The following is a 12,078-nucleotide window of genomic DNA, read 5'->3' as shown; positions in this document are numbered from 1 at the left end:
TAGTGTGAAAAAGCGGCACTGAAAAGTTATGCGATGAAACCAGAACAACAAACGATAGAGGAAACAGAGTGAAAATACTTTCCTTTTGATGCCCACTCTCTTCTCTTCTCTTCTCTTCTCTTCTCTTCTCTTCTCTTCTCTTCTCTTCTCTTGTCCTCTCTGCTTTCAAGCTGAGCATAAAGTAGGTCTAATAGGAAATCTTCTCAGCCCCTTCATCCTTTCTGAATTATTTTTTTGCAGAGTGAATTATTATTACTTTCTTGCCTACTGCTGCACTCCTTCAACAAGAACAGAGGGGAAATAAGAAAACTTTATCTCATATCTACATCCTAGCTTGTCTTTTTAAGCTGTTTTTAAGGGCTCTTAAAAGTTTAATCTATATCAGTGGCGAAGCTGAAATATAGTAATCTTTGTAATCTAATAGGTCCTGCCATCTGAATGTTTTTACATATATTGCAGAGCTGACTCTTGTGTTTCTGGCTTGGCAAAAACATTTGAAATGTAAATCAATTTTTCAAATGAAGCAGGCCCTTTCATATTTAGCACACATATTATCTAATCGCTATTTGATTTCACATGCAGGGGCATATCTAAGTGAAATCAAATAATCTTTTTAAACTCCCCCACTACCCCAAACATTAGCCATTGGATTGCAAGGCAGGGGGCTGAGTAGACTACTAATGTGTTGGCAATTGAGATCTTAAGTGTCCTTTCACACTCTAATCAAATTGATAAGGTGGTCCTACTGCAAGGGCAATCTTGCTGTCCTCTGCTTTGAAAAAACCCTTAGCCTATAGTTTCTCTGTCTTTTCTCTGTCTCTGTAAGAATCTCTCAACGTCAGTTCAATTCAATTTCAGTCGTTTTTCATTCGGTTTTAATGGATAGTAGCGATATAATAGCGGTAAAAGAATAGAATATTAAATGAAGATTGTGACATGAAATATAAAAATAAAGCAAATAAAAAATGTAGATACATATGCTCATGCAAACATACCCATATATATGTCCAGACAGTACGTATATTTGGGGATTTGTGTGTCATTAAAGAGTCGTGTTCTCACTGAACTGATTGCAGTTGAGGACAGTCGGCGTTTACTCGGAAACAAATTCATTTCTCTGTTTTCACCCGGCAGGATAGACTTCTCTTTACATGCTGTAGCTCTTTACTTAGAGAAGGTGGGTATGTTTTCATCCGTTTTGGACAAATACATATTTGCAGTTTCTGCTCGTACATATAAAACATTTTCTTTGTGTCTTAAGTGACAGCGTTACTGTGGTAAAGCCCTCAGTATGCTTAAAACAAAAGTGATTGTTGTATTGTCTAACAGCGTCTGAAATCTTTTTTTTTTTTTAATGTCAGAATCAGAGGGGCTGCAATTTTTTGTAACTTTCTGAAACAGTGAGACAATTCAACAATCACAGCTGCTTTTCACAGCGATCGGCCAGGTGTGTGAAGGAGGAGGGGCAAGGATTAAACCTCTTTCGCAAGCTCCCCTTTTTCATTCTCCATACAAATACTTCTGTCACTTTTCCTGTGTACAACTTAGTGCCACACATTTAAAGTTCTTTTTAAAGAAAAAAAACTGTCCAAAAGTTTGCAGTGTTATCCCCGTGGTTTATGATGGTAGGCTGAACCTTTAGTCTGTGGCCCTTCAGCTGACGGGTGGCTAATGTTCTCTTTTTTAAATAATATGGTAATTAGCTAGCACAGTATTTATATTAAGGAGAATGTTGCACTGTTGTTTGCTAGTACTCATCATTTATATGTACAGTATATTAGAGATATCATTTCTTTTTAATGCTGTAGTCCTGGGAGAAAAGCTCAGTAAAGGTCCTTTTTAGCCAGGTGTATATTAAACTCTACTTCTTCTTTCCTCTTAGAGACGACAATTTTTTTTCGGCTACTGTAACCAGCTCATTCCAACCTACCCCTCCCTCCGTCCCTCCCTCCCACCTTCCCACCCTCCCACCCCCACAAACCCTCCTGTCTTTCTTCCTCTATCTTTCTATTCTCATCCAGATTTCTCTGAGGTCTACGAAGCCTCTGATCGTCTGTCTCTCTGTTGTTCTAAGATAAAGCCACCTTTCACTGTTTGAGATCAAAGAGTGAGTTTGCATACTGGAAAGAGAGAAAGACGAGAGTGGTGGAATAAAGCAGAAAAAAGGAGGGGACCGTGGATTCAGTTGAATAATCTAAAATGGAATGCTGACACTTTTCCTGAACCCTCTCTTTTAAAAGTCCTTTTATATGCCATTCTAACCATGACCAAGTAAATCTTACAGGCAGTTAGAATTCTATACTCATTCATTGCTTGCAGTATATTACTACTTAAGAAAAATACTATTGCATTTGATATTGCAGCAGATTCTGTTCCATACCATTTGAAGCATTTCTTCGGCCGGCATCATTTTTGTTTATGGAAAATATCAGTTTGCTTTGTCGATATACAATTAAACCATCACATTATGGTTACAACAGAGGAAACATTTGTTGGGTTTGAGAACTTTAAATTCCGCATAATATTATTAACTGAGTTATTGCTCATTCTAACAATCTAACAGATTGACTGATATTTCTGTTTTTGTGACTCCTTTTTCCCATTTCATGAGATTCAAATTCCAGCTGTTAGTAAATAACAGTGTCATTTGGATCAATGACCACTGCGGTTTTGGATATTGTTTTCTATAACGGATGTATCGGGGAGCTCAAGAATTGCTCTCACAGCAATATCCTAATAGAGTTCATTGCTTCGGAGAGAAATTGTTGTTCTAAAGGAAATGGAAATTAGAGTTGAGTTATTTTGGGAATCTATTAATAAATTAGTAAATAAACATGGGTTAACAGGTTTTTATCCTGCACAGTACAGTGTTGTATATGTGTGGTCCTTGGTAGGCATTCACAGCATACTGATAATATTAGAATTTGTGTGGTTGCATGAGTGCTTTGTACTCTGAGGAATCACAAGCAGCACATAACCTCAGTGCACAACAAGTAGACCTGTATAATCTAAAAAAATCCCCTCTGTGCAAACACATACTGCACAGACATATTCATTTCTGAATATTCACAATCAATATGTCAGTGTGATGTCTTGACCTCTCTTTTCATGCTCACTGTTTATTGTTTACTGTCCTATTAGTATTCTCATTAGTTAATGCCTCAGTCACACACAACCCTCTGAAAACTTCAATGTTTATTCTCAAAACTCTGTTATAAATCTGGTTTACAATCTGAGACTCCTCAAGTAGTTACAATGTGCCAAGAAACAGCGTGTATCCTTATTATGCAACAGCAAAGCCTGGAGTGCTTGAAAGAAAGTGTTTTGTGCTACCTGGTGTTCACTCCAATCCAAAGGCAAAAGTGTTTATAACTGTTTCGAACGGCCACGCTTGGAGGTGAGGCAATAAGCTTGCCGTCACAGGGAGGGGCGAGAAGCAATAATCGCTCAAATGGGGATTAGCGCGCTTATCTTTTCTTCTCAAAGGCAGTCATGGTGAACTTGTTTGTACATATGAAAATTGATGGAGGTAGTTGTTTGAAGAAAGGGGGAGCTTATGAGAGAAGTTAAAATCCTCTGTACTTTCTCACCTGTACAAACTTGGACAATGGTGTAAAGTAGGCATGCTTGGCACATTGTTGGTTGTGGAAAGTTACAAATATTGATGGACACAGCCAACAAACTCTGGTAGGTGGCTTTAGACGCTGTTCGACAGTTCTTCATATTGATGCCTTAAGCCATCACCTCCACTGGATGATTCATCTGCAACTGTGAGTTTTGTTTTCAAGCTACATGTACAGTAGAAAAAAACAACTTTTTTGCACCAATAACTAGAAATTTTAAGATAATATGTACAGGTGATCATTTAAGGTCCTAGCAAAAGTATGTATGTATGTAATGTAATCTTTTTTTATTCTGCAGCAAGAGCTAATAAAGGAATCGAGACTATAATATTTCCTGGCAAGCTTAATCTTGGCGTAATGAATTATAAAGGTGATCTAGGCAGTCGAGTATTGCCAATAAACATATTAGACAGGAAAGGACGCAGCTCACACTGCCATGAGCAATATTTCAAGGTAGATTTCAATCTCAACTAAGCTTTATGGGATTCAGGTTGTTAAAAATTTACTTATTTAATTTCACACACCTGCAAATACATTTTCTAGGTGATTCATTGGTCAATAAAAACTTTATAATGCATCAAATGCATTACTAAAGTGGAAATATATCCATGTCACTGTGGATTTCATGTCGGTCTTCAGTCAAAATAAAAACACTGTGATACGGCACTTTGCAACGTATCATGACCGATTGTGTTTATAGTAATGCCAATAAGTACAACAATATGATAATAATGTACTGCTATACGTATGAGAAAATGTTTCTATATAAATATAACTCATAATCTGATCCTTTTTCAACACCTAAAGTATAAGAAATTTGTCTTTTCTCTGCCATTGAAAGCGCCGTGAAGCGTATTTCATAATTGTTAACGGGCTACTGTCAGACATTTTGGAAAGAGGAAAGTCACAAGTCTCTCAGGGCAGTGAGCAGTGGGATGATTAAGAAGGCGACGTGAAAAGAAATATTTCTGTCCTTGGTGAAGGCCTGTAGCTTCCATTATGAGGTCAAAAAGCAAAACATTTTAATTCACGATTTATAGTAATACACAAGGAAGACGGATAGAGCTAAGGCTGAGAAAGTTTGAACATTTTCAAAAACCTTTCAAGGACTTTTGGATTCATCTAAATTCCCCTTTTTTCCCCCTTTTTTCCCCCCCAGTTTGTAACAAAGTATCAATTCTGACATCATGCCTTACCGTCCGACACATTTATCTTAACCTAAGCTCACTTTATGCCTAATGGTTGTTCACTTTCTTAGTAAAAAGCCACTCTGGCCGTACTTTGTTGTTGCTAGCAAATGGATGATGAGCTGTGGGCAACTCAGCGGAGTGGTTTGTTTTTCCATTCATTGGCACTGAAGCAAGAGTGATGTGCAAAGTAATACCTGTTATAGGATACGGCTGTTTTCCCCTAGTCCGACACTAAAGTGACTCCGCAGCTGAACGTCAGCTACCCTGCGAGACTCATACTGGCACAGACAGGAGCGGTAAAAAGAAAAAAAAGAGAGGAAAAAAAAAAAAAGACTGCTGCTACTTTGAATGAAGCTTGACAAAATAAAAACAACCAACATCCAGATGCCTCATCCAAATAAACATGAATGGGTAAAATTTCATATTTTGCACTCAGTGGTATTCTGACATCAAGACAGATTTATGTGAAAGGAGAGGATTGCAGTAACTGCATTGTAACTCTCTCTCCACATTTCAAAACATCCCCCAATTCCCTTTCTCCCCTATTCTCATCCTCCCTCGCTTATCTCCTTTTCTTCTACAGTCTCCACTCTCATCTGTTTTTCTCTTTCTTTCCTGCTCTCTCGTGATCATCCTTTTGCTTTTTATTGGCTATTCCCTCAACCATGCTAGCTTAATGAGCTTCTCTCTCACTTTCTTCATTTGTCAATGTGTCTGTCTCAGCCCCCACTTTCATTCCCATCTCTCTATCCCATCTCTACGGGTTTTTCTTTTAAAGCACTAATAACTAGGTCTGCTAGTACATTAGAAACCCACCCAATAACATTAGTCTCAACAAATCTCAATCTCTTGCTTTACTAGTGGGGATTTTGTACTAATCATGCGGCCTATTTGGTGCCGTTGTTTATACCTGATTGGGGTGCTGCATGTATACACTCTCGATACGTGTGAGCATGTTCTAACGTGTGTGAACAAGTGTATCTGCATGCACGCCGTGTGTTCGTCCTCACGTGTCGGCTTCATTGCTCTTGGCGGACGCTACTGGAGCGATTTACGACTCCGGTGGGACAAGGTATTGGAGGGGGAAAGTGAAGGGGGAGGGTGAGCCTTGGTAGTGGAGACAGTCCCCAGGCCTGCTATCAGCAAAGCAGAGTTATGGGCTGTGTGTGTGTGTATGTGTGTGTGGATGCCTGAGACACTTAGAGCTGGAGCCCTAGGGGCCGCACATCACTGCGGCGGGTGTCTCTGAATGTCGTCATCCTCTGCAGTGCTGCAAAAGTTCCACTGCTCTTTGTATGTGTGCATTTACCATTTAATATTACTGTTTGTATGTGCGCGCGTCGGAATGGCTCCATCTCATTTTCACCCTTCAATTCGGCTACTTTGACTACTGATGAAACAGCGCCGACTGGGTGACAGTGTAATCTCTCAGAGCAAGGGGTTTAGCTAAAAGGCTAAAATGTAAAACATCAGTGGCTTCCAATTACTCAGACCTATTGCTTTGGTCTGATTGTCAATAGGCATAGTTAGCATTACCTCTTCAAGGCAAAACCATCAACCTATGTAGAGCAGCTCCATCAGTTCAAGGGAAGTATATGAGAGGAATCAGTGCCAGATCTGATTAGAGCACCTTCTAACCGCTCACCTTTTAGATTTGATAAGCTTGCTTTTATGTTTATCCAGTCCCCCCACCTATAGATAAGAAGATCTATTATTTACTTGACACCAGTTTTAACGAGGGAGCCCATTTGGGTTTAACAGCCTCTTACAGGGGATCAGATGGATGGGGTGGAGTGTCATCGATGGTAATCAGAGCTCTCCAGCCGCTTCCTGTGGCTTGAGAAGGAGGTGTGAGATTTGATGACAGGGTTTAATCACCTGCCTCTCCTCACTCCAAGAGGCTTTGGGTTTTAGCTCCTCATCAAACCCTGCAGTTAAATGATCTTGAATGTTCTCTCTCGTTCCCTCTTGTCACTCCTTCACAATAATTTTCCCTCTGCACAAAATTGAGATGATTGTGTTACGGCCTTTTAAACAAACGTCTCTGCGACGGAGCGTGCCAAAGGTCGCCGAGATCACGCGGCTATCTAGGATGCTAGATGCGTCAAGGTGATGGAAAAAGCGTTTGTGCACAGATTGCGACCGCCACTGAATCTGCAGTATTCGTGAGCATAGACACAGCAACAAGCGCGTACGCACACCAAAACAGAAAGGAGACAATGACACAATCAGATGAAGATGGAGACAAACTGTGTTTTTTGGGGGCCAGGGGGCTAAAAGTGTCTGACAGGGAAATCAAAGACTCCAGTTCTTCTGAGTTCACACTGCTTGTCTGTCTTACTCAGGATTCCTCTGGGAGAAGCTTGCTGCTGAGTGTCAGAACCCAGTCGGAGAAAAAAAGTCACTCTCTTTCAACACATGAGTGGGTGGTAAGTACGAGTGTGTGTGCCTGTATATGTGATATTGTGCGTGTGGCTTTTGTATTGGCACTGCAGTGTGATTTTTGACAGTAATGATGTGGGGCCTTCACAAACTGACAGACGGGGAAGGAGCGAATGAGAACAGAAATGAGAGATGAGCAAGAGGAAAAAACGAGAGCAACAGAAACCGAGGGAGAAATCTTGTCACACAGTGAAGCAACAGCAGACAATAGCCGACTGTGGCTCTGTAGTTTACCTTTCTCGCTCTGTCTTTCTTTGTCTGTTTTGCCTTTTTCTCCCTCTCAGGCTGTCTCTTTCTCCTCTTGTCAGGCTATCTTCCTCTCCTCTACCTCCATCCATCCACATTTCTCAATCCAGGGTCATATGCTGATGTTGTTTAACACAGCAGGTCAGCCAGGTTCACTCTTACTGAGGAAATGGGGTTAGTAACCTTTAACCTGCACCTGCAGACAATCAACCGTCCAAATAAAAACCATTCATACAATTACAAACGAGATACACAGCCATCTTTTCTTTTCCTCACTCTTTACAGGTCTAGAAATACATCCATTAATCCATGTAATCTGTTAGGAAAACATTCCATTTTCTTTCCATCCTGGGAAGAATCTGGAAGGTGCCGCACTGACACTTTCATTGTAGTCAAGGTGGTACGGTTTAATGGGGAATTTTACACAATGGCGCCATTGACTTGACTGAGATTAATAGGGAACCCAAGGAAGGCGATAGAGTGACTTTACCATAACAATGGCTGCTATCCATCAGCAACGCAGCCCAATTGCATGTTTGTATGAAATAATCCATTACAGGCAACAAAGGGACAACCACGGGCCGCTCTCATCCTTGAGCGTATCCCTGGGGATCTAAATACTTCCCCTCCTGCGCTAAGAAAGAAACATGTCGCAGACAAGGACGATTGTGTACCCCTGATGTGCTCCGTTGCCTCTTCTCATGCAGCAGCAGATTACAGCACTGCATCAATTGTAACGTCCATAGGTGTAATGGATTAGGTTGTCGTAGCGCATTATCAGGCTTGTCTATGCACATGAGATGTGCACATATGACCTCTTATGATCATACTTTAACATTAGGATGAAAAATAGCAACCTTCCACCACTGCATAAAGCTAAATTGATCCTTTCCTGACACCTGTTTTTTTTTGGGAGGGGTTTTTTTGCTGCTTCTTCCACCATCAGTGAGATGCAGCAGCCAGGCTGAAGTGCTGTATGTGACAGAGTGAATTAGGGTATTTTAAGGTACATCAATATTCCCTGTAGCATTTTGATGTAGGATTATCCACCTGTGGACCGGTCTCGGCAGTCACGGTTCATACAGTATTTAACAGGATTAGATGAATCAGATTTTTTTTAAAAATAGTGATAATATAAACTGATAGTTACAAAACGGCAAAAATAAATGATGAAAAGATGATGACTGGTTGATGATGGTAGATTTCTTTGTAAAGACAGATTATACTTTATGTTATCTAATTTGAGATGTTTGCTGAAAAGAATACTTGAACCCTGTAATACTAAATGTTATTTAAATTACATATCTGATCTGATACGATAAGGAGAGATAAAACTTCTACAAATTCCATTTGTATTACTCTTTTAAGCAGGCAGGAAGAACCATGTGATGTCGTTTTTGGATTACATTTTATATAAATAACCTTGCCAGTGCTTCAAGTGGATGCCAGTTTGTTTACACTGGAGAAGAGGCTTAGAGGCAGGAAGCCGTGTGTTTACTGGGTTCGGGGGTTGTCTTTTGGAGAGGGTTTCTGTCTGTGAGGTGCCTGGGCTCTGGAGAGCTCTTAATGAGTGCTGATCGTGTTAGGCATGGCATCAGGAGAAAAAGGCGCTTTTGCTGCTATATTCTTACACACGAACCTACATGCGAAAACAGACGTACAAAAATACACATGCATATATATATATATATATATATATATATACATTTAAGCATTTTGCAAACAATGATACAGATATAGGTGCTCTCATCTGCTGCCAGACGATCCAAAGCAAAACTCTTCTCCATCCTTACATTCTCCAAATAATTACTTTTATGTAAAAAGGGAATATTGAAGCTTTTATATCCCTACAAATCCTCCCCACCCCCAATCCTTTTTCCCTTGGTCCTTTCTCTTCATATCTCTTACCAACCTCCCCCTTCAAACAGCCTGTATCTCCCATACTGTCAATCTCTATCTATGTTAACTTTGCTTCATCTCCCTTCTCATTCGTCTTTCTCCTACTCTTGCTGTTTCTCTCCACCCACCTCTCCTTCTCCTTCTCCCTGTCTCTCTCTCTCTCTCTCTCTCTCTCTCTCTGTCTCATTATCAGTCTGCTTCTGTAATCTCTCTGTATTTCCAATTGTTGCAGTAATTTCACAAATATGAGAGGGGAGAAAGGCTCTAAAAAAACTCAAGCACCAGAATCTCTGGGGTTTGCTCCCAGTTGTTGCTGGAGCTCCAGAATGCATCTGTCTCACTAAACGCGGGCGCCCAAAGTAATTAAAATGTTGCTGGAACAAGTGAAGTCCTTGAACCTCCGCCTCTCTCAATCTTCTCTCTCCCCGTTGCCATGGTGCTCCAGGCAACCAGTACAACATGTGGTAAGCCACTCGCCACCATGTTCCATTACAGAATGAGAGCTGCCGCTTTTGCGCTCTCTCAATTTCTCTCTCACTCTCCTCTCTCTATTGCTCTTGAGAAAGTGTCATGATTTTCTCTCAGTAGCCCCCACCTCCTTGACTTCAAACCGAGCAGCAAAACTTGTGCTTATTTAAGCCCTCGTTCCAAGAACCAACATTGTTTTAACCTTATCAGAGTTAAAAGGTTACCTCTGTATGTATGCTCATAATAGCAATCCACTTAACAGGTATAAAATAAACTGGACTGTCTTTTATGCAGAATCCTCAAGGGCTCTTATTCTCAGATGGATGACAAATTGAAGGAAAGGCCAGCTGTCTTAGTGAGGAGTTGGGTTATGAGCTGCCTTAACAGCTTCGCTTATCCTTGGTATAGATTTTACAAGTCTGTGGAAGTCTACTGGAGAGATGAACACCATTCATCCAAAAAGATATTCTGATATATTTTGATGATTTTGTAGAGAGTGCTGTCTACCATGTTAGTCCAAAATTATTCTACTTAGTTGTAGTAAGTGGGAAGGCCAAAGCATACAGTATGATTCACATCATTTTGATTGTCATTAAACTGCCCCCTGTATGAAAGCATCTGCATTCATTATGCTGCTCTACTCATTTATTCAGGCTTTACTTTCATTTATCACTTTGTACATTATAGCCAACAACACAACAATGGCCAATATAGAAAGAAATTACATGTCTTACCTACCACAGTACATACTGTGCATTCATCAACTTGTAGGTAAACTTTAGCACTTCATCCCTATATTATCATCTCCCTTTTCTCCATTCTGCTCCCTGTAAAACCAATGAGCGTGGCTGCACTTCCATGGGCTGATGACTTTGCGAAAGTGGTGCCACTAATGCGCTTACATCAGCAAATCCATTAGCATATAGCTACATAAGGGATCCAGCCCTAATACTCATAAGATAAAATACATAGCCATTTACCCCACGACCTACTTTGACCAAAGAACATCCCTCCTCAAATACCCACAAAGCACATGACGCATCCTCCCCTCCAAAGCAGCATCTGATTAACACCAATACTGCATCCATGGCATACTTATGGATGCTGGCAATAAGAAAAGCCTCTAACTCTTACAGCCTTGGGCAGGCTTTCCACTTCCTAGAGTTAGATGGGGGAGCTCTGGCCAAGCCTGTTTCTGTGGTATTTTATGGCAGAGCTTGGGCTCTTGATCATAGGCTGGGTGCAGCTGAGCAGCCTGCCAAGGGCCTGCATACAACGCCCAGAGCCTGGAATCTGCACATGAAGCTCCACTTGACAGTATGTAATTGAAAACAGTAAACATATTCTCCTGTGAGCCCTCTTGGCTGTCCGCAGGGGGTCCATTACCTCAGGAGCATCTCTCTTTCTCTCTGCAGACGGATTCTGAACTGACCCTGCATACTAAAAACGGAAAGCTTTTTAGAATGAGAGTGTAAAATAAACAAGACAGAATATCTTTCCCCAGTAATTTTCCTCTAAGTCTAGTCATTGAGATTCCGTATGGATGCAATGGTCCCCATCTTTGCCCTCTGTTGGCCTGAGGATAGTGTTGACAGCCATGTGCCTCTCTCATTGTATCACCAAGTGCCCAACCGAGCTGGCGAGACTGCTTCTCAAACAAAACCATAGGTCTCAGTGGTGGTGGATATTTTTGCCTGTATTCCAACTGGATATCCGTTTGGTAATGACATTTTAATCTGTCATTTGAGTAGCATTACATGTAGCATTTTTAACACCAATAAATTATTGCCACAATGATTTTGAGAAATTAATATAATTACTGTGATCAAATGATAACATCACAGAGAAGACCGGCTGCTGTTGCTGGCCGCTGCACTGTATTTGCATTCCATTAGACATCAGCTTAATTGCTTAACAGCACAAGACAGAAACCATTTGTAGTTTGCAAATAAAACCAGCTGGTAAGGGTAGTTCTTGGCTTCTATCGGTCTTCTAATTCGTCAAAGCAAATGCACACAGACCAACTCCACAGAGAGAGAGAACAAGCAGCAACATCCTCTTTGGAAATGTGGTATTCATTTTGAAAGAAAGTGCTACACTTGCCACCTTGAGGCGGCACTGTAAATGGGAGCCCATCTAATCACAAGCCTCATTACACTCCCATGCTGCAGTCAGGTGTGTGTGCAGTGTGTGATGTCAACCAATTTGAC

General features: G+C 40.8%; 1 protein-coding gene across 12 annotated transcripts in view; it reads left to right on the top strand.

The window, feature by feature from the left end:
* LOC121891219 overlaps positions 1–12,078 on the top strand; it is a 141,423-nt gene that overhangs the window by 83,087 nt on the left and 46,258 nt on the right. For 8 of the 12 annotated variants that reach the window (XR_006094062.1, XR_006094061.1, XR_006094063.1 and 5 more), the window contains one exon: positions 7,159–7,242. Coding sequence is in view for 8 of the 12 variants with exons in the window: in XM_042404045.1 (XP_042259979.1) it covers positions 7,159–7,242 (84 nt within the window). In the remaining 4 variants the exon portion in view is untranslated. Of the gene's footprint in view, positions 1–7,158; positions 7,243–7,353; positions 7,768–12,078 lie in introns of those variants that run through there. The other 4 variants (XM_042404040.1, XM_042404039.1, XM_042404044.1 and 1 more) reach the window with 1 other exon arrangement.

Source organism: Thunnus maccoyii, chromosome 23 (assembly GCF_910596095.1).
Source record: "Thunnus maccoyii chromosome 23, fThuMac1.1, whole genome shotgun sequence".
In the NCBI taxonomy this organism is placed as follows: Eukaryota; Metazoa; Chordata; class Actinopteri; order Scombriformes; family Scombridae; genus Thunnus; species Thunnus maccoyii.
Note: the sequence above shows the minus strand (reverse complement) of the source record. Positions and strands in the feature narration are given on the sequence as shown.